The sequence below is a fragment of the Drosophila arizonae genome, chromosome 5 (assembly GCF_054131065.1).
Source record: "Drosophila arizonae isolate 15081-1271.41 chromosome 5, UAZ_ARI_1.0, whole genome shotgun sequence".
NCBI classification, from domain to species: domain Eukaryota; kingdom Metazoa; phylum Arthropoda; class Insecta; order Diptera; family Drosophilidae; genus Drosophila; species Drosophila arizonae.
Genome location: NC_142925.1, coordinates 22,982,988 through 23,003,690, shown reverse-complemented (window position 1 = coordinate 23,003,690; position 20,703 = coordinate 22,982,988). Strand labels below are relative to the sequence as shown.

The 20,703-nt window shown below is 42.7% G+C and overlaps 5 protein-coding genes and 1 non-coding gene across 9 annotated transcripts; 2 read left to right on the top strand and 4 right to left on the bottom strand.

The window, feature by feature from the left end:
• Nucleotides 1-2,352: 2,352 nt before the first annotated feature.
• LOC149268812 (methylglutaconyl-CoA hydratase, mitochondrial) lies at nucleotides 2,353-3,748 on the bottom strand. Of its 2 annotated transcripts, XM_089471502.1 has the most exons (3): nucleotides 3,731-3,748; nucleotides 3,252-3,671; nucleotides 2,353-3,082 (listed from the first exon to the last, which is right to left on the bottom strand). In XM_089471502.1, the coding sequence occupies exons 2-3, from the start codon at nucleotides 3,577-3,579 to the stop codon at nucleotides 2,505-2,507; spliced, it is 906 nt and encodes a 301-aa protein (XP_089327628.1). In that variant the 5' UTR covers nucleotides 3,580-3,671; nucleotides 3,731-3,748; the 3' UTR covers nucleotides 2,353-2,504. The 2 variants fall into 2 exon arrangements, with proteins under 2 accessions (XP_089327628.1, XP_089327627.1); XM_089471501.1 differs by lacking the exon at nucleotides 3,731-3,748 and having other exon boundaries at nucleotides 3,252-3,697.
• Nucleotides 3,158-3,229, bottom strand: TRNAA-UGC (transfer RNA alanine (anticodon UGC)). Its single transcript has one exon. It is a non-coding gene; the product is annotated as a tRNA-Ala (tRNA).
• Nucleotides 3,749-3,987: 239 nt separating the features above from the next.
• Nucleotides 3,988-7,106, top strand: ZnT49B (solute carrier family 30 member 9). Of its 2 annotated transcripts, XR_016270551.1 has the most exons (9): nucleotides 3,988-4,331; nucleotides 4,399-5,232; nucleotides 5,293-5,419; nucleotides 5,482-5,888; nucleotides 5,949-6,277; nucleotides 6,339-6,413; nucleotides 6,472-6,585; nucleotides 6,653-6,934; nucleotides 6,991-7,106. XR_016270551.1 is itself a non-coding variant. In XM_089471495.1 (8 exons), the coding sequence occupies exons 2-8, from the start codon at nucleotides 4,422-4,424 to the stop codon at nucleotides 6,695-6,697; spliced, it is 1,908 nt and encodes a 635-aa protein (XP_089327621.1). In that variant the 5' UTR covers nucleotides 3,988-4,331; nucleotides 4,399-4,421; the 3' UTR covers nucleotides 6,698-7,106. The 2 variants fall into 2 exon arrangements, 1 of the variants encoding a protein (XP_089327621.1); XM_089471495.1 differs by having other exon boundaries at nucleotides 6,653-7,106.
• Nucleotides 7,107-7,205: 99 nt separating this feature from the next.
• Nucleotides 7,206-13,810, top strand: LOC108616835 (arylsulfatase I). The gene is made up of 7 exons (XM_089471498.1): nucleotides 7,206-7,675; nucleotides 10,908-11,034; nucleotides 11,116-11,275; nucleotides 11,337-11,424; nucleotides 11,482-11,873; nucleotides 12,656-13,406; nucleotides 13,462-13,810. The coding sequence occupies exons 2-7, from the start codon at nucleotides 10,918-10,920 to the stop codon at nucleotides 13,622-13,624; spliced, it is 1,671 nt and encodes a 556-aa protein (XP_089327624.1). The 5' UTR covers nucleotides 7,206-7,675; nucleotides 10,908-10,917; the 3' UTR covers nucleotides 13,625-13,810.
• Nucleotides 13,811-13,954: 144 nt separating this feature from the next.
• Nucleotides 13,955-16,652, bottom strand: resilin (pro-resilin). 2 transcript variants are annotated; one of them, XM_018012278.2, is made up of 3 exons: nucleotides 15,694-16,652; nucleotides 15,262-15,396; nucleotides 13,955-15,160 (listed from the first exon to the last, which is right to left on the bottom strand). In XM_018012278.2, the coding sequence occupies exons 1-3, from the start codon at nucleotides 16,573-16,575 to the stop codon at nucleotides 14,369-14,371; spliced, it is 1,809 nt and encodes a 602-aa protein (XP_017867767.2). In that variant the 5' UTR covers nucleotides 16,576-16,652; the 3' UTR covers nucleotides 13,955-14,368. The 2 variants fall into 2 exon arrangements, with proteins under 2 accessions (XP_017867767.2, XP_017867768.2); XM_018012279.2 differs by lacking the exon at nucleotides 15,262-15,396.
• A 2,638-nt stretch (nucleotides 16,653-19,290) lies between these two features.
• On the bottom strand, nucleotides 19,291-20,703 carry Vkor (Vitamin-K epoxide reductase). The gene is made up of 3 exons (XM_089471167.1): nucleotides 20,092-20,703; nucleotides 19,926-20,038; nucleotides 19,291-19,860 (listed from the first exon to the last, which is right to left on the bottom strand). The coding sequence occupies exons 1-3, from the start codon at nucleotides 20,445-20,447 to the stop codon at nucleotides 19,649-19,651; spliced, it is 681 nt and encodes a 226-aa protein (XP_089327293.1). The 5' UTR covers nucleotides 20,448-20,703; the 3' UTR covers nucleotides 19,291-19,648.

The window sequence follows — 20,703 nt, the reverse complement described above, 5'->3', positions numbered from 1 at the left end:
CAATATAGATAAGCTGACTAGACTGGATATACGCAATACGTGACGTATACGCAATGTTCGAGGTTGAGATTATGTTAAGATAAAGGTGTAGATAAATAATAGGAGTGCTGATGCAGTGGAGAGCTATGCTTTATCAGTGCAACATGAGTCGAAGGTCAAGTCCATCATTAATTGCTAAAATCTGATATGGATGTTATACAATGATTACTTTGATTATAAATAATGATGATATATGTATATATTCTTCGATTATAATTGATGTCAGGGAGTGCACAAATGAGTAGAAAGCAAAGCAAATAACCAGTCGAGAGTGCCTTAACAGCAGATACTCTCTACTCAAATTTAACCAAAACATTGGCCTACCCTAGAGGTCTTTGTGAATGGCATCTGGGTTTTTCCAACTAAAGTTTTTTGGGAATTGAAAATTAAATTATTGAGAAAATATTTAAAAGGCCATCTTCAAAGGGAGATCTATAAAGATCATTTTGGAAAAGACATATTTGCAGGGACCTTTACATATATCTTTAAAAAATCGTTGAGAGATAATTAGTTTAAAAATATTATTAGGATCATAGTGCTATAAGTTAGAAGAACATTCTGGGACCTAAAAGCAGTTATTGTAAAGCGATGTTCTTAAAAAATATAATATAAAATATAATTTGAAATCTTATCTATATATGTCAATCTACCTGTTGAATATATCGACAGTATTGAGGTAGGACTTTGTATTTTGACAGCGCATTACGATAATACAGGGTATCCATTGTATTGCCAGCTTAAGTCATGTTACGTTTGCTGTTGTTTGACTTGACGTGTTCGCAATCTCGATAATTGTTAACACTCAACATGTCTCACTTTAAAAGTACAAAATACCTGGAAAACATATTATCATTTGTAATGTGAGCGATTTTTTCCTTTATTTTGTGCAGGGTGTACGCAATGCAAATTGTGAACCCAACATATCACGTGCAAATGCTAATATCTACATGTATATTTTGTTCAGGCAAATAATGTACGAAGATCATTTAAAATGCATGAAACTCGTTTTCGCGCGAATTCCGTAGTACGTAATGACTTTTTTTTCGTTTTTGGATTGAAACAAAAAATGATACAAAATAATAAAATAATAATGCTGAATCGAATATACTTCCGCAATTGGTTCCGGATCAAGTAGCCTTCGAGTTGTACGATGTCTATATTTTGTTTTGCTTGTATTTTCGAGATCGTATTGCAGCCAGGCCGAGCTCATCATCTAAGCAATTAATTAATTAATTAATTGATTAGTATGCAAAGTGCGCCTGGCATTAGTTCTCTCTAGATTGTCGCATCCGATTTGCCAAATGACCGATACTGACTCTGACTCTGAGTCTGAGTCAGCAGTCCGTGTTAGGTCTGAAATGCTTAAAAAACCAGACGTCGCGCACCCGTACAGCTCTCAGTCAGTTGAGCATGCGGCTACTGACCTTGCATGATGTCAAGCAAGGTGGCGCATGTTAATTGAATGGGCGTTTGATGTCTACACCGAGACAGTGTCTGCCCGCCAGCCTTAAGGGCGTGGCAAGTGGGTCAGCCGTTGTAGGAGACAAGCAGCTGCAATCAGTCAAAAGAAGTCTGCCTCCTTGAGACAGCCAAGCACCCGCAATATCTATTTGTTTTAATAAGCAGTTAACGCCTTTCATTGACTACATTTTGCGTATACAAATTTCAATAAAGCCGAAAACAAAAGCTCTTTGTTGGCGCAACATACTCGCAACGAGTAATAAAATGACAACTGAAATGTTAATGTTTCCATATATCATATAGTCATCTATATGCACATGCATAATATATGTATATCCAATTGCTGAGGTTCAGGAATGCAGCTGCTTTCTAAACAATGCTTCACTGAATTTCCATTTCTGTGGAAATTACAATTTCCGCATAGGGGTGGAGGTGGATCGATTTTTAATGAGAACAAAATATCATGACACGAGAATTCAAGCTGAGATTTAATTACAGCAATTAGCTATTCAACATGACTAAGTGCATAAACTGTTTGGAGCTGCGTCATCTGGGCCAACAATATAGCACAAACCAAACAAAAATAGTAACAATTGTTTGCTAGAGGATTAGATACTATAGCAATTGAATAGCAGAGTCAATTCATATGCGTACAAATATATGTATATGTAGTATGTATATACATATATATAGAGGAAACTGCTTTATGGAGAGCAAGCACACAGACAGAGATTTGAAACATTTAAAACTAATTCCAAATGTCTATTTTATCTTTCTCTAATTTTATAGTACTACAAACAGAGTAGATGTTCTACTTGACAGATACCCCTCCCAATTAAAAACAAAGCGAACTTCGCACATCTGCCTGACAGCTTTATAGAAATAAAAACTATACAATTGAATTCCTTATTCAAATTCAGAATAACAATAATAAATGTTTAACAAAACTAATAAATGCACCGCTTAAGGCCGAAAATTAAACTCAATTTCTTTCTACGTTTCGTCTATTCGCCTTTATACACAGGCTTGCGCTTCTCGGCGAATGCCGCCAGTCCCTCCAGACGGTCCTTGGTGGGTATGACTTGAGCATAACAAACCTCCTCGATGGAGTAGCCCGTGCTGAGGTCCACCTGCATGCCCTTGTCTATGGCTAGCTTGGCCATGCGCACGCCGACTGGCCCGTTGGGCAATATTTCTTCCGCCAACTTCACCGCCTGTTGATAGGCTGCATCTTTGGTCTCGTTTTGCTGCACCACATGATTGACCAATCCCAGTTGTTTGGCTTCGGCACCATCCAACACGCGAGCCGTGAATATCAGCTCCTTAGCCAGTGCGGGTGAGAGTATACGAGGTAAACGCTGGGTGCCGCCAGCGCCGGGTATTATCGCCAGACGTGTCTCTACCAAGCCCATCTTGGCATTCGAGGCAGCTGTGCGTATATCGCAGGCCAGAGCCATTTCTAAGCCACCTCCTAACGCGGCGCCATCGAGAGCTGCAATCACGGGCATGGGTAGCTGCTCAATGCTAATAAGCAGGCTACGTAACTGAGTCACAAATTCTTTAGTCTCCTCAGCAGTCATACCTGAAATAAAAAAAAAAAAACAATTAATAAACAAAATATTTATGAAAAATAATAATAAAAAAATATAAGGACGATTGGAGATGCCGGGGATTGAACCCGGGGCCTTTCACATGCAAAGCGAACGCTCTACCACTGAGCTACATCCCCTTACGAAAACCGAATTCCCTACCTTTACGCTCTTTCAAATCGGCGCCGGCACAAAATATGCCAGGTGTGAGACTGCGCAACACAACAACACGTGAACCGTTATCCCGCTTAATATCCTGCAGTATATCAGTGAAAGTGTTGACCATTCCGCGACTAAAGGCGTTTTTCGCAGCTGGTCTGTTCAGACCCAGCACCGTTATGCCCTGCTGTTGGCCTTGCAGACGTTCCACTAGAACTTCGGTGCCATCTCCTAATTCCGCATCAATGGAGTAGCAACATCTGCTTGCAGTTTTTAGAGGCAGCGTTCTACGCGTAATTAGCTTTGCAGCATGTTGCAATAACAGCGACATTATTTAATATAAAAAAAAACCAAAAACAAAACAATCACTTGTAGCAAGAAAATTGCAAATGGTTATAAAACCGGCAGCGGTAGTGAAGAACGCTGATGAAGAAGAAGTGAAAACATAAATAAAAGAAAAACTGTGAGCGGAGTGTAAATACCCTTTCAGTTGTTTGCACTTAAAATATAGATATACAAGTTGTATCCATTTTCGAAAATTAAGCAGCAACTAACAATTTAAAGTGTATAATTTTAATAATAAATAATTTATATAAAATCTATATTTTATATGAGAGATTTGAACTGTTATTAAAACATATATACACATATGGCGATATATTGCTGAAATGAATCAAGCTATGCAGCAAAATTAGGGTATATAAAACAGCTGTTGCATCAGTGTTGGCAAACATCAACATCCAAAACACATTAGCAGTTATCGATAATCGATTAAATCTTTTTCTTAAGCTAAATTTACAGCCGGGCACTTCTAAATTATATTTTCCTTATAAAAATTTTTAAAATAAAACACAAAAACGCTGCATGGCTTTGAAATTCAAGGGATGCACAGTTTGACTAGGTACCATACCATTCCAAGCAGCCACAAGCGAAAGCAAAGCAGTCACAAAAATATATACACTCTGTGCCTTCGCATGACGTAGTCCGCCTAAATAGTGAAACGGCAAGAAAATACAAAAACAAAACCACAACAGCAACAACAGCGACGTCAACACAGACTGAAATCTGTGAGGTGCGCGCTGTGTAAGTGCCAAACTAGAATGGGTTGCTAAGTAATTTCACTGATTCATCAAGCTATTGTTTCTTTCAGAGCACTTGACCTGCAGCTTCAATATGTTGATGCGCAGTGTGTGGCTGCTGCAGCGCCGACAACCACTTTACACACAAGCCGCTCTCCTATGGAATCGGCAACACTTCTCCTGGTGTCATGGCCTGCAACGCAGTGAACATGTGACGCTTCGGTTACAGGCTCGCAGTCGTCTGGGTGGAGGCAAAACGTGTAATGCGTCCTCCTTGCTGCTGATGCGCTCGAGCTCCAGCTCCAGTGACAAGGGGGGCGGTATAAATGATAAGACTCCTGTCGATTCAAATGTCCGCCAAAAGATAGATGAAGCAGTGAACAAATTGCCGAACGTGCAGACAAAGAACTTTGAAATAAAAACCTCGAAGGGCATCCTCTCAATAACCACCACCATCGAGGACTCGAAGATCAATGAGATTGTGTTCGAAAAGGCGGACCTCCCACCGGTGGCCAAACCCACGTTACATGTTATGCCAGGCATTGAGGTGAAATCAGCAACAAGTTCGCCTGAGTTAGTTCCAGCGCCGCCTCAGCGAAAGGACGGAGGAGATGCTCCAGCACCAGCAACGCCTGCAGTGAAACGACCGCGCTTCGATTACCGCATGTCGCTCGAGCGTAATTTTGTAACGCCTGCGCGTGCTCTATCCGACTTCATGCTAACCCTCAAAGACTTGGAGAAACTGCCCAAGATAAAGCGCAGATCACCCTACGAACAGGAGCCACCGATGACGGTCTATTGGCGGCGCGATGTGGAGGCCAAGGCTCTTGAAGTGTGGGGCTCAAAGGAGGGTATTGTACGGGAGCGACTTAGACGTGACCTAGAGCGCAAACAGTATCAACAGAGTAAGTGAATCTCTCAGTTGATCAGCTTTCATTGTGTTGCTAATGCATAATCGATTTCAGATGTATTCACTGTGAAGCGTCGCCTACGTGACTATCGACGAGAAGTGGGCTCACGAACCACGAGCATGCTGGACACGGATATAAATTCGGAGAAATCCGGACAGGTAGTTGCTACAGCCATTGCCATGTGAGTGCATTAGACGTAGTTCCTCACTTCTTAAATGATGATTTACCTATCAATTACATTAGCAATGCAGCTAATCTACTGTTTAAGACAGGCGGCTGGTTATACTGCGGCTCGCACAGCATGTTTGCAGAGGTCATTCACTCACTTGCAGATCTGGTCAATCAACTTATATTGGCCTTTGGCATCTACAAGTCGTCACAGTTGCCCGATACGGTTCATCCGTACGGCTATATGAACATGCGTTACGTCTCTTCCCTCATCTCTGGCGTTGGCATATTTTGTGTGGGCAGCGGCTTATCCATTTACCATGGCATCGAGGGACTGCTCAATCCGGAAGTCATCACTGATCTGTTTTGGGTGTATTGTATTCTGGCCGGCTCCCTTGTCAGTGAGGGCGCGACCCTCGTGGTGGCCATCAATGAATTGAAGCGCGCCGCCAAAGAGAATAAGTTAAGCTTTAAGGAGTATGGTAAGCAGTCTCAGTGATAACTGTGCTACACCATGCCTATCTAATTATTTTCCATTGTAGTTCTTACCGGAAAGGATCCTTGTGTGAATGTGGTACTGTGTGAGGACGCAGCTGCTGTCACTGGCGTCGTCGTCGCCGCCGGCTGCATGGGCCTGAGCAGTTTAACTGGCTCACCAATCTTCGATGCGATTGGTTCTTTGGTGATCGGAGGACTACTGGCTGCTGTTGCTTCCTTCATTATTTATACGAATGCCAATGCGTTGGTTGGTGTTTCCATCTCGATGGATCGCCTGGAAAAGATCAATGCGGCACTTGAAGCTGATGTGATGATACGCGCTATATACGATGTCAAGGGAATAGACATCGGCAATGGACGAGTGCGTTATAAGGTGAGTTTATTGTATGGATACTATAACAACTAGACTTCTAATGGCATTCGCTTATTTGCAGGCTGAGCTGGATTTTGATGGACGAGAGCTAACACGCTCGTATTTGGATAAGCAGGATTTAAATAAGCTACTGGCGGTGAGTATAAGTTCAAATACAGTTATGTTTCAAATGCTATATCTGCTCTAATGTTCAGATTGTGCGCGGATTTCGTAATGTGGACGATTTGGAGGGATTCTTGCTGGATCAGGGCGAGAGTATCGTAGACCTAATGGGTGGCGAGATTGATCGCATTGAAATGAATCTGCGCGTGAGTTCGACATTTATTTATATGCATTTATTTCTGGATGATAAAATATTTATTTTCGTTTGTGCAGACGCATTTTCCAGAAATTCGACATGTCGATCTTGAAATACTCTAAAGCCCTCCTTGTTGGCTGTTAACTGAAGAATATATTAGTTTGGACCTGACGGCTCTCAATCAAAATTTCCTGTTTAACATATATATATTAGGATATATATATATGTATATGATATATATCTATTCGTACGTGCATATATATATACAGTTATTTCGGTTGTGTACTTGAGTGGACTACCGTAGTTAGATGTTTGGTATATGTCTGGCTGGCTTATTTTATTAATATTATTGTTCTCGGGTAGGTTCGATAGAGACTTAAGTAAAAAGAAAAAATTACATTGTTCAATTTTTCAGTTTTAGTGCAAAGATGCAACATTGTATGGTATCTTATCAAAATTCATCGGTTCACACGTTTGCCTAAAATTCTACTATATATTGTAAAAAATAAAAATTAATATGTTTAAATGCAATTTTTGAGAAGTAGCAGAACAAAATCAACAACGTTATTAAACTAGTCTGGCAACGCCGCTATTGCGCGTTTTCTCTTTGGCTTTGTGTGGTTGGCTCTCTGTTTACATATCGAACTTGAAACACTCGCAGTCGCGGCTCTGTCGACGTCGCTGTCAACTCAGCATTTCATTGAGCACGCGACTTTCGCTACTGCTCACTTTGCAGTGTGAGCGAGAAAGAGAATGGTAGAGCCAGCGACGCCGGCGCACACTGTTAAGCGGGCTGAGTTTAAAGAGCGGCCAAAGCTTTGGTCAGTCGCAATTGACGCGTGCTAAGAGGCGGTTTAATGGAGCTGTGTCAATTATTGAACTAATGTTTTTGGCGCAATAAAATAAAAACAAACAAAAGTAAAAGCAAGTGTTTTAAGTGCGTGCAGTGCTCATAAATTAAATCAATTGTTTGCACGCTTGCCCATTAGCGCCTCATTATATTTTGCTTACAAAAGATAAAATTATGGAAAGTGCTTGAACAAAGGCATTGTGTTCATAAATACAAAGGTGACTGAGTAAAAGCAGAACAAAATATAGGGGTGAGTATGAATATTTATTATTTAAATAATTATCACAATAATGCTGCCCCCTTCTTAGCATGGGCTAAAATTCAGGGGTCTAGGGTGATGTCCGTCAGCAGAGATTTCACTGTATGTCTGGTGGGACTCATATTTGGATTGTTTATTTGTTGGTCAGTTAGTTGACCCATTAATGGGCTCAATTCAATTCATTCAATTCACATGCTAATTAGCTCTTGCCTGGGCTCAGTTTATATTCTGCATAAAAAGAAATTCGTCGCGTTTGACATTTCATAGTATAAACAAATCAATTATGCAACTCTTTCAGCTGTTCCATTTCTTTGGTTTGGCATTCTGCTGATTCAGTTGCAGCTCCAGTTCCATTTCCAGTTTCCGTTTTTATGGCCCCATTCAAAAATATGAATTGGCACTTTGTTTTTATACTCATTCACGAAAGTGAATCAGTATATTGGTTTTGTGCAATGTCCGTCTTGCTGTCCGTCCGTCTGTCCGTCTGTCCGTCTGTCCGTCCGTCCGTCTGTCCGTCTGTCCGTATGAACGCAATCTATTTCGGCGCTATTGAAGCTAGAGACTTGAAATTTGGAACACATACTCGTGTATATCTCCGATTTATAAAGTGTTAAAATTTTCCCGATCCGCCCACTAGGGGCGGAAAATGAATTTTCCGATATACCAGAAATCATGTTTGTTGAAGAGCTAGAAAGCTGAAATTTGGTATGTAGGTCCGCGCCGATCACCCAAGATCACAAGCTGTAGCGGATATATCTCCGCCCATTAGGGGCGTGGCAAATCGGATAAAACTGTATCTCCTGAAGTTATAAACCTAGAATGCTGAAATTTTGCATGAAAGCTGATGTTTTAATTCTATGAAAACTGGTGAAAAAATTATATATCTACGCCCACTAGGGGCGTGGCAAATCGGACCTTGCTGATATAGTGATTTTTCGAATTCTGCTATATTTTAAGCACTATTGATGCTAGAGACCTGAAATTTAGTATATATACGCGGGTTGACCACCCACGTCCAACGAGCTATGGTAGATATATGTCCGCCTATAGGGGGCGTGGCAAACCGCAAAAGTTTATATCTCCTACAGTTTAAGAGCTAGAAGCTTCAAATTTGGATAGTTAAGTTACTGGTGGCCTCCTCTATCGATGCCCCAAAAATAATTTTTAAGCCTCTTTAGGGGCGTGGCATATCGAAAAATACCCTGTAATTTTCACATTTTTTGAGCGTATGAATTCAAATTTTGTGTTTAGGTAACCGGTTGCTCGTTCTAAAAACTGGCTAAAATTGAGGAGTCTACGGCCACTAGGGGCGTGGCAATCGGCATTTACAGTGCTCGAGTTGCGACATTTATATGCGTCAGCCATCTATTTATGTATATGTACACATAAGTAGGCTTAATAGGCATTGATAGCACGGAAGGAAACATTTTTATAAAATTAATAAAATATAAAAAAGCTAAAATAACAAAAATTTGCAATTTACAAAAAAGTGTTTTCAGCGGGATTTGAACTCGCACCCAACCCAAACAGCATGTTTGTCAAAATAGCTAAAATAAAAATCGTCGGCGCTTCAGCCTACAGCACCACCGCGTCGTTTCGATCGAGAGTAGTTAAAACGAAATCACATTATTGTTATGACGCCGCATAGAAAAGAAAAGCCAGTGTAGCGGCTGGAAATTCAAAAACAATGCAAAGACAAATCAATCGCAACGGGATTCTTAGAATATGCTAGAGCACGCATTTATGTGTACATACATACACACATACAAATGAGCGCGTGTATAAGGCTGGAATGCTTGATGCTATGCGTGCAGGCTTACATATATAATTATATATACATATGTATGTATTTGCGTATATGTATTTGAGGGCTATTTAAGAAGAAACAAATTTAAGCTTACAAAATTATTCGACTAAGAAAATAAAAAGTATTAAGTGCCATTCAGTCAAGCTCGCACCTTCCCAATAAAATATCTATTTTATAAAAACCGAAATATGTATGAAAAAATAAAAAAAATAACACAGTGAAGGTTCGAACCTCCCCTACTCTAACATTAATTGCGTCGCCCTTAGCACCCGCGCCACTGCTTTGCTCGAGCAATCGGTTGCTAAAATAGAATAGCTTAATGAGAGATCGTCATCAGACAAAACTACAGTAACGGCTAGAAAGTCCAGAAATCAATAGAAATTCTAAGAATGTGAGAAAAGGCGCGCTTCTGTCTGTACGCATAGAATAGACTATGAGTGTGTGCACAAGCATAGGAAAATCGCGCTGATCTGCTGTTAGCTTGAAGCCGGTATCCAATGTATGGATATAAATATATAATAAAAATCAGAGTTGTATAAATTATATATGTATGTAATTTGAATGCAATAGCTATCGATGATTTTCAAATTTTAATGGCATCATGCCGTGTCTTTTGCTGCGCACTAGACTTGAAAATTGCACTATATACTCTGGTTGACAGCGTTTGGGCTGTGAATGAGTCTTCTGCTATCGGTATCGCCCGATTGCAACGTTCTTACTTGTTTAGTTTATGCACGTTCTACTGTAATGGAATGTCAATGTCAGTTGGTATCAATAAATTGCACTTAGCCTTAAGATGAGGCTTAAATTAGCATACACATAGCATAACATACCTGACACATACATACATACATATATCCGCTTTACTATGTGCCCGCATCCGAATCTCGAATTTTACAATTAGTCCCACTAATCAGCTCTAATCGTTGCAAGCACATAAATACCTGCCCCTAAAGCACTCAATGTTGTAGTGTAGCAACAGTGTTCTGGTGGGCATGCGCGACTGGAAAATACCCTAGAAATAGCTTTAAATAAAATATGTATGTTTTCTTGTACAGGATAAAAATAGCTTAAATTCATAAATGTTTATTTTCAATAATTTACGAGCTTTGAATAATATATATGTATATTATTTATACGTATACATTTATTAGGAACAATTTCGTTCATGGTTAGACCAAAGATCTATTAGAATTTTCAGAAGGTTCTCAAAAGATTGACAAGATCTTATATATATAAATGTAACTACAAACGAGATTAAACATTTTGTTAATCATTTCATTAATTGGCTAAGCTGCCTCTGATTCGATGCAAACAAAACTATCTCTGTTTCTGAATAAGTACTATTCAAGCAGCTGCACTTTTCCCGCCTCCCACCTATCTGATCAAAACTCTTACATACCCTCTTTTATGCAGCGTATATACAATGCAAATGAGGCAATCATTTGCAATGCAGCTCCAGCTTCAGCTCCATCTCTGCCTTCTGCTCATCGGGTATGCCATTGCGCAGCCCCACATCATCTTCATATTGGCCGATGATCTGGTAAGTGAGTAGCTGAAGTAGCTGGAGAGCTATGCGACATTGGTTAAGCTGCTGTTTGATCTGCCGCTCTCTTTTTTGCAGGGCTTCAACGATGTGGGCTTCCGTGGCTCGGCGCAAATTCCCACGCCCAATATCGATGCGCTGGCCTATTCGGGTCTCATACTGAATCGCTACTATGTCAACCCCATTTGCACGCCTTCACGCTCGGCGCTCATGACTGCCAAATATCCCATACACACAGGTGACCTTTTTGTCTGCGGCGGCTGAAACAGATTTCATTTTAGCCCAATTCTCTCGTTCAGGCATGCAACACACAGTTCTCTATGCGGCTGAGCCGCGTGGCCTGCCTTTGAATTTGAAAATATTGCCGCAATATCTGAACGATTTGGGGTAAGCTCAAGCTTGTCTCATTTTGGATTAGTTAATCAAATACCTTCCCACTTACAGCTACACCTCACACATAGCAGGCAAGTGGCATTTGGGCCATTGGAAACGCGTCTATACGCCGCTCTATCGTGGCTTCAGCAGCCATGTGGGCTACTGGTCGGGCCAACAGGACTACAACGATCACTCGGCCGTGGAGCACGGCCAGTGGGGCCTGGACATGCGCAATGGCACCGAGCTGGCCTACGATCTGCACGGCCAATATACCACAGACGTGATCACGCAGCATTCGCTCAATGTGATAGCCAAGCATAATTCGACTAAGGGTCCGCTGTTTCTCTATGTGGCCCATGCGGCGGTGCATTCCGGGAATCCCTATAATCCATTGCCTGCCAAGGATGATATAGTACGCCGATTGGGCACGATTCAGGACTACAAGAGGCGCAAGTATGCGGGTGAGTGGGTCCCATTGAAATAGGGAGAGAGAGAGAGAGAGAGATAGAGAGAGAGAGAGACTGTTTAAAAGTTATTATTTACCCAGTCATTCTATCTGATGTGAGCGAGCTAATTTAAATGAGCTCTCCAGCTGTTTATGAATGATGGACTCGATTATGCGATTCAGCTGCGATCGTTAATGAACAAACAACTGAATAACTGAGCGGTACAAATTATTCATAACTGACTTGACAATATGAATCACTCATGAACTGCGGAACTGAACCAGCAAATTAATTGAGCCATTCATAGCTCCTAAATCTTCTTAGCCTTAGTCTTTGGATTAGTAGTAGTAGATATATATGAGGATATATGCATACTTTTTTTTTAATTTTGTTTCATTTTTTGTAACTGCAAGTTGTCTTGGTAGTGTTTTAAAATTGTTTGTATTAAAGTTTTATTTTTCGATCTATTTATGGTTTTACCAAATATTTGGAATTATCATAGCCTAACAATGTATTATAGATTCAAATATAAAAGACTTTTAAAGATATTTGTTCGAACACATATACAAAATTTTACCATTATTAAAATATGTTTTATTTATTAGGATATTAAAAACAATTAAGAAACATAACTTCAAAATTGATTTAATATATCCTAACTAATGGGACACATTGCTAACTCAACTTTGATGCTGGGAGAAAGTAGAACTCCTATATAATAACAAATCTAAAACAATACAATATGTAATAAAACGATATATTAGCATATGCTAACTCTCAATGTCTCTGCATTGTAGCAATGGTCACCGCCATGGACGACTCTGTGGGGCGCATTGTGGAGCAGCTACGGAAGTCCCACATGCTAGACAACTCCATAATAATCTTCTCCACTGACAATGGCGGTCCGGCGGAGGGTTTCAACTCGAATTTCGCCTCCAACTATCCACTGAGGGGTGTGAAGAATACGCTGTGGGAGGGCGGAGTGCGAGGTGCTGGGCTGGTGTGGTCCGCACAGCTGAGCAAACGTCCACGCGTCGCAGATCAGACCATGCACATTGTGGATTGGCTGCCCACGCTGCTGGAAGCGGCTGGCGGTGAGGCGGCACTTGCCCAGCTGAACAACGCTCAGCTGGATGGGATGAGTGTGTGGCAAGCGCTGCTCAAGAACGAGGTGTCGCCGCGCAAGAGCGTGTTGCATAACATAGACGACATCTGGGGCAGCGCAGCGTTGAGCGTGGGCGACTGGAAGCTGGTGAAGGGCACCAACTACAATGGCTCATGGGATGGCTGGTATGGGCCGGCGGGCACGCGCAATCCCCGCGACTACGACTGGTTCCTGGTCGCCAAGAGTCCAGCAGGCCAAACACTGCAGCAGCTGAAGGTGTTGCCCAAAACTGCGGATATGATACGAGCCCGCGAAGCAGCCAATGTCATCTGCAAGGATGCCAGGCTGAAGGATGCGCCGAACATCTCCTGCAACCCACTAAAGGCGCCCTGTCTCTTCAATATACGGGAAGATCCCTGCGAGCAGCGTAACCAAGCGGCTGTGTAAGTATCATTTTATCATTTCATATATACATTAACTCTCAACTCCATCCGTTAGCTATCCTAAGGTGCTGGAACTCATGCTGAAGGAGCTGCAGCTCATAAACTCAACTGCAGTGCCTCCCGCAAATAAACCCGATGATCCGCTTGGCTATCCACGCTTCTGGAACTACACGTGGACGAACTTCGGTGACTACGTGGACACAAACGATTGTATCTAGATGTAGTTGATTAAAGGTTTTAGAAAAAATCGATGGCGTTTAATTCTTGTTAAGATTGTATCCTCGAGTAGGTTTGCTTCCTAGAACCAAACGTGATATCAAGCTCTGATCTATAGGTCTAGGACTTACATATTTATAATCTATAATTTGTTATTTATTTAAGAAAATCTCATCCTCTTTATCTTTTATACATTTTGAGAGAATTTCTGTACACTTATTGAAATACCTAAATCATTAAAGCATGGTATTACCTTTCTGAGAAATTCTAATGGGTTCGCTCATCCAGATAACTCTATGGTTATGCTTAGCATCTATCTCAATTAATCAATATTGTTCTTTTTTATAAAAATATGTCTTTATTACGTCACATACTTATTGACAAACAATGCCTATGCTAAACTTGATTTATATATCATCTTCCTCCTCCTATTTTTTTGTTCTCATTCGCTTAAGCGAAATATTTTTTCTCATATGCAACTACAAGTTGAACTTAGCCTAAGTGAAATTGAAGATGGGATGAGAAAGATAGTCTGAGATAGCGTGAGATTTGTATAGAGTAGAGTGCGGGGCGATAGATCGGATGTGTCCGTTTGACGGCTATTGGTAATGGTAATGGTAATGGTAACTAGTTCATAGTTCTAAGGTGTCGCTTAAGTTCTAGATATTGATCTACGTCTTTCCATAACTCGTCTGAAATAGCTAGCTAGTGTGTGTCTTGTCTGGTTCGGTGTTCACTTGTCTCGTCTAGTATCTGTAGCCGCTGCCATCGTTGTCGCCGTTTTGACCACCGGGTCCGAAGCTGCTGCCATTGCCATTGCGTCCCTGGCCTGGCTTGCCACTAGAGTAGCCCCGACCATCGACGTTGTCCTGGCCGAAGCCGCCATCCTGACCATTGGGCCGACCACTCGAGTATCCCTGGCCATCGCCAGCGTCTTGACCAATCACACGTCCGCCTATTATTACGCGTCCTCCGTCGGAGCCACCATTACCGCCTGGACGTCCGCTCGAATAACCATTCTGACCTAGATCTTGACCCCCGGGACGACCGCCGGAATAACCATTCTGACCCAAATCCTGACCGCCTGGGCGACCACCGGAGTAGCCATTCTGGCCCAAGTCTTGACCGCCGGGACGACCGCCGGAATAACCACTTTGACCCAAGTCCTGACCACCGGGACGACCGCTGGAATAGCCATTCTGGCCCAAGTCTTGGCCACCGGGACGGCCACCGGAGTAACCATTCTGGCCCAAATCCTGGCCACCGGGACGACCACCAGAGTAGCCATTCTGACCCAAATCCTGACCGCCGGGACGACCACCGGAGTAACCATTCTGACCCAAATCCTGGCCGCCGGGACGACCACCGGAGTAACCACCCTGTCCAAGATCCTGGCCACCTGGGCGACCGCTAGAGTAACCATTTTGACCCAAGTCCTGACCACCTGGACCGCCAGCACCGCCAGCACCACCATTGGCATCACCTTCATAACGAATCTGTGGACGATAGCCCTGCTGGTCCGCCTCGTATTCAACGATCTGTAACCGAATAAGAGAAAGTCATATTAGCTACGCTCGAAGTGGCAGTCTGTCCTGTTTCCCCAGCATTGATTCAGCTCAGATTGGCAGCTCTTGCTTACTTGCTTCCTTCCATCGGGCAACAGAACATTGTACTGGCCGGTGGTGAAGTCACCGTCGCGCATCTCTGAGTGACCAAAGGAGAGACCACTTGGAGGGTCCTCAACTTGGTAATTAAATTCGTATTTAGCGGGCTCCTATGGGGTAGCGCGAGATAGTGACAGAGCGTGTGGAGAGAGAAAGAGAGAGAGAGATACAGAGAATAGTTCAAGATAGAGATCAGTGAGAAATAGAAGGGAGGCAGAAAATGAGAGAGAGAGAGAGAGAGATAGAGAGAGAAAGAGAGCAAGCAGGTCGGATCGGTGCAAGTTTTCAGGGCGTGCAGCGAGGACAAGGAAGCGTTCAATTGAAGGCGAGTTTCGCATTGTTCGTGTATGCGTGTGTGCTTGGAAGGAGCCAAGTAAGAACCCAGAGCCAAACATTTTGCTACTTACATCGTTGTCGTAGTCACCACCTGCACCACCGGGACCACCAGCGCCGGCTGAGCCAGCTCCCGATGCCGGCGGACCATATGAGTCGGATGGTCTGCCACCGAAACCGCCCTGTCCCTGTCCCTGGCCAGGTGCGCCGTAGCTGCTCGACGGACGACCACCACCATTGCCATTGCCAGCACCTGGAGCACCGTACGAGTCCGAGGGCTTGCCACCGAATCCGCCTTGGCCTTGACCAGGAGCGCCATAGCTGCTTGAGGGCCGTCCGTTACCATTGGCATTGCCTGCGCCAGGAGCGCCGTATGTATCAGAGGGTTTGCCACCGAAACCACCCTGACCCTGACCAGGAGCGCCGTAGCTGCTTGAAGGACGTCCATTACCATTACCGTTGCCGTTGCCCAATCCAGGAGCACCGTAGGAATCAGATGGCTTGCCACCTTGTCCCTGGCCAGGAGCACCATAGCTGCTTGACGGGCGTCCATTGCCGTTGCCATTTCCAGAGCCCGGTGCTCCATAACTGCTCGAAGGGCGTCCGCCTAAGCCGCCCTGTCCCTGACCAGGTGCGCCGTAGCTGCTCGAAGGACGTCCGCCTCCATTGCCGTTGCCTGCGCCAGGAGCGCCATAAGAATCCGAGGGCCTGCCCTGTCCCTGACCCGGTGCACCATAGCTGCTCGATGGTCGTCCACCTCCATTGCCATTGCCTGCGCCTGGAGCACCATAACTGTCCGACGGTTTTCCGCCGAAGCCACCCTGTCCCTGGCCCTGCCCCTGACCCGGTGCGCCGTAGCTATCGCCGGGCGAGGGCGGCAAGTAAGAGTTCACTGGTGGCTCGGGGCGTGCCAGCACAGTTGCTGTCAACAGCATTATACCAAATAACTTGAACATATTCCGACTGAGTGCTTGTGCTTGCGGTTGCTGCTGGGAGCTTGGTGGTTGACTTCTCTGCGCCACGAAGCAGCGCCGAATTCTGACTGATCTCGATGTGCAGCCAGTGCACGTATTTATATGAAACGCTGCTCTCCAATCGCAGCAAACGAAACTGAAAGTCGAGGATGCACACACACACACACACACATACATGCACGCACACACATAGACTGAGGCAGGGACAAAGTCGTTTATGAGCTGATGTCGCTCAGCTCATCTGGTTGCTGGCTTGCTGCTACGTGTGGCAACCGCAACAGCTGCCACATACGATCATCTTCAAAGCGCCAACTCAGCTGCAGTCACATTTTCCGATCTGCATTGTTGCAGTTGCAGCATACCCTGTGCCCCTTCAAAATGGCCTAAGCTTAGGGGCTCTTTAGTATGTATGACTATGTAAGTTGAAGAAATAGGCATTTATATTGATATATTACTGTATGGATATACTGATATATCGATATATTGATGCATTAATTTAGTGATATATTGATAAACTGCCATATTAATATATTGATACAACTATACTATTGTATACAGGGCATATTGATATATTGTTTTATTGATAAATTGATGTATTGATGTATTGCCATGGATATGGCTACCTGATATATTGATATATTTATGATCCATTGATATATATACATAGGTATTTTATTTTATTTTTGCATGAATACAGGGCATTTGCTAGTCGATCAGTCAAACTGGTCGTTTCCATTGTTGTTCTATCGTCGCCTGCCAGAAAAATCTCAATCTCAATCAGCGCGCTCTGCTCTGGCTTAGATGGTTTGGTTTGCCAGCTTGCGATTGTTTGTCGGATGGGCTTCACCTCGTTTGCCACGCGGCTGATTTGCCTTCTTCTTCTTCGTCAAGCTGCACATCATTTGGCGGGTGATTGTGTTTATTGTTACTGTTGTTGTTGCTGTTGCTGCTGCTGCTGTTGTTGGCGCAAAGTAGTCTACTCCGTCGCTTTGGTGAATGTTTCTTTCAGCCATGTTTGCCACACAGCCAGACTACCCCATCTCTGTCTATCCCAATCTGCCTCTCTCTCTCTCTCTCTGTTTGGCACAGCTCAGTCTGTTTTTGTTTGCCTTGTCAAAATTGAAGAAGATCGTGCCACATGCGACCCCAATTGGGAGTATGAGGAGATCTGGAGAGGGCTGCACACATGGTGTGCACCGATCACAAGCGACGGATCGTTTTGAAGGCGCAATTGAAATGCGTTTGATGGGCTTTTAGCATAAGTCTAGGCAACAATTTGTTAACGCCTGGCCGACAAAAATAAAAGATCGTCTCGATACGAAACGATTTATTCGAGCTGTCAAGCGAATGTATGTGATATAGCTTGAGTATAATATATATGAATATTTTGGAGGTTACAACTGATTGATTGCTAGGGATAAAAATTGCATTAAGCAGTGTACCTGAAAGGTATCAAATGTCGAAACTAGATCAAAGATCCAATGCAGATATCCGTGAGTTTAATATCTATTGATGACGGTACTTCAAATCAATCAATCTGTATAAAGAGATTTTGCTAATAGAAATGTTCAAATACTTCAGCAAGTTAAGGCACTAGAATATTAAAATCGATCAATTGGTAATATATGTAATTTAACTTCATCGCACATTAAGGTGTAAAGGAATTGAAAATAAGTTAGTTCAGGCTATTGCGAAGGACGATGGATTCATTTTCGATAATTTCTATGTGGCATTCTAATGATTGGGAATTTTTAAATTTCAATAAAATATTCTGAGTGTTTAGATAAATCCAATTGAAGTACTGTGAAGGCAATAATAATAGAGTAAATTAATTAATAACTAAAGTAGCAATTCAAATACTACTAAAACGAACGATTTATTATCAGTAAATAAAAAACACTTGATTACATTAACTTTATAATAAGATAAAAGACATGGAATCTTGCAATAAATATACTTCTACTACTTCAAATCGTGAATGTAATATTTTGCATTAATCATAAAATTAATCGTTAGATATGTGCATTAATATCAATGGGATAAAATCATTAAGTGCTTACTTATAGTACTTATATTGTACTATATGGTCTATCTATAAATTATAGCAACACGTTAACGTAACTCGACCATAGTGCATCAACAAACGATGCCTTAATTGATCCATTCATTGTGGCCCATCCAGATTTTTCAATTTATGTCAAATTAATTGTGTTCAATTCTCACCTACTACCAAGAAAATCATTTTAACTGAGCCGGATTCGAGCTGCAGCAACCCACACACACACATACACACACAACCACACACACCCACAGACAGAGAGGCAGAAAGGCAACGAGACAGAGGCCAACTGCAAAATTAATTGCTCAACTACGTGCTGGGAGAGATCCACCTCCGCGTCGAGTCGCAAATGTGCAGACGTGCCGGGTGGAGTTTGGGTCAAAAGTGAGCGATTTGTAGACAAAGACCAGCCAAAGAGCTACTAAAACAGAAGGCAGCAGTCGCCATACTCGGACCTCGTACTTGTTGGCCTGTAGTAGCACGCCCCTGTCGGCAGCTTAACCCCCCAGTGACCCACATAAGTTAGCGACTGCACAAATTGCGCAGATTGCAAGCAGTGTTGTAAAGTGAGGGAAGCCGAATTCCTCCACACTTAAGTATTGAAATGCTAAAGAAACATTAAATTTTTATTTAAATATATTTTTTTCTATATTTTGCTATTAACAATATTTTGGCTTCTTTATCAAAGGTTAGGCACTGAATAAAAAATTTTACAAAAATAATCCCAATGGTTTAGAAAGTATTTACGAAACTGCTTGAAAAAGGCCGCCATTACGTTCCGCCATTTCTTAGACTCCAGATAAATATTATAAAATTATCTTTAAAATGTTTTGTCAATACTTGGAAAATAAATAAAATACGTTGAAATTACAAGTTTACCAAAAATTTCTTAATTTCTTAATTTCTTGAAAACATATTTTTTAAAACAACATAAATGCTGTGCAAAAAAAGAAAACATTTTATATTATAAGCTGTAAATTAAAAATTTAAATAAATTTATTCAATGGATCTTTTGATTAGATAAAGGCGTTTATAGCGTCCGTAGACTTCCGTGAGGAGCAGCATGTGAATGCCGTAGATGAGCACACAGACCACACAGCAGTCGTTGAGAACGAGCAGCAGCAGTCCACCCAGGTAGACGCAGAGAACCAGAGTTAGAACTGCAAAAAGCAACTGCAGCTGGCAGAGCCAACGCCTCTCAAAGAAGGCTAGAGTGGGAAATAGAATAAAAGAATAATAAATGGAACTGTGGCTCGCATTTGCAGGCACTCACAGGACGCAAGGAGCAGCGTATAGAAGGCTATGCCAATGGAGCCATTGGAGGGATGCAAGTGAGTTGAGTTGGCATCAAATACAAGCCGCGTCAAGCCGAAGCCACGACCAAAGCTGGAAGAGGATGAAGTCAGAACTAGCCAGAAGCTTCCTTTAAGGGCACTCACTCGGACTTGAAGACCGCTGTGCAGCTCACTTGCTCGGCCAAGTCGCACATGGCCTTGTAGTTGGCATCGTGGTCCAGCTGGATCTTCACATATAGCGTATATACTGAGATGAGCAGACCGCACAGGCACAGAACACGCAGGCGGAACTTGGTGGGCGTGGCAGTTGATAATAACTGCGACGTGGAGCTCGATTTGCTGGCGCACATGCTCAGGCAGGCAAGGATAATGAATGCAACTCCTAACAGCAAGCAAGCCAGGGAAAACTGTTGCTGCACAGAGTTGCCAAGCTCTGCGAGAGAGACGGAGGGTAGGCATCGACTGAAACAGTTAGGAAAATATGAGGGGAATCTCAGCATGAACTGAAGGCCTGGCAACTCTGCTGGCAGCTGCGCAGTTCGACCTGAGCTGGGCCAAGACGCAAATTAACTTAGCTTTACTATTTATAGCTGCATAAATTAGATTTTCAACCCCAACTGCAAAGGTAACACAATCTAACAGGTGCTGACTGAGAGACAACAGGTGGTAAAAGTGATTGAAGTAAACCAATTTAAGATTTAAGATGAGCTCGTGCAAGAATTTCACAGAAGTTGACACTAGAGAAACAGATGGCTG

Excerpts from the sequence above, each read along its gene's own strand:
- LOC149268812 (XM_089471502.1), bottom strand. The coding sequence starts at position 3,579 with ATGTCGCTGTTATTGCAACATGCTGCAAAGCTAATTACGCGTAGAACG. Across the intron at positions 3,083-3,251 it reads CGATTTGAAAGAGCGTAAAG|GTATGACTGCTGAGGAGACT; the intron begins GTAGGGAATTCG and ends TTTTTATTTCAG.
- ZnT49B (XM_089471495.1), top strand. The coding sequence starts at position 4,422 with ATGTTGATGCGCAGTGTGTGGCTGCTGCAGCGCCGACAACCACTTTAC. Across the intron at positions 5,233-5,292 it reads GCGCAAACAGTATCAACAGA|ATGTATTCACTGTGAAGCGT; the intron begins GTAAGTGAATCT and ends AATCGATTTCAG. Across the intron at positions 5,420-5,481 it reads GTTGCTACAGCCATTGCCAT|CAATGCAGCTAATCTACTGT; the intron begins GTGAGTGCATTA and ends CAATTACATTAG.
- LOC108616835 (XM_089471498.1), top strand. The coding sequence starts at position 10,918 with ATGCAAATGAGGCAATCATTTGCAATGCAGCTCCAGCTTCAGCTCCAT. Across the intron at positions 11,425-11,481 it reads CAATATCTGAACGATTTGGG|CTACACCTCACACATAGCAG; the intron begins GTAAGCTCAAGC and ends TCCCACTTACAG. Across the intron at positions 11,874-12,655 it reads CAAGAGGCGCAAGTATGCGG|CAATGGTCACCGCCATGGAC; the intron begins GTGAGTGGGTCC and ends TCTGCATTGTAG.
- resilin (XM_018012278.2), bottom strand. The coding sequence starts at position 16,575 with ATGTTCAAGTTATTTGGTATAATGCTGTTGACAGCAACTGTGCTGGCA. Across the intron at positions 15,397-15,693 it reads GTGGTGACTACGACAACGAT|GAGCCCGCTAAATACGAATT; the intron begins GTAAGTAGCAAA and ends GCTACCCCATAG. Across the intron at positions 15,161-15,261 it reads TGCCCGATGGAAGGAAGCAA|ATCGTTGAATACGAGGCGGA; the intron begins GTAAGCAAGAGC and ends ATTCGGTTACAG.
- Vkor (XM_089471167.1), bottom strand. The coding sequence starts at position 20,447 with ATGCTGAGATTCCCCTCATATTTTCCTAACTGTTTCAGTCGATGCCTA. Across the intron at positions 20,039-20,091 it reads ACAGCGGTCTTCAAGTCCGA|CTTTGGTCGTGGCTTCGGCT; the intron begins GTGAGTGCCCTT and ends ATCCTCTTCCAG. Across the intron at positions 19,861-19,925 it reads TACGCTGCTCCTTGCGTCCT|CCTTCTTTGAGAGGCGTTGG; the intron begins GTGAGTGCCTGC and ends TTCCCACTCTAG.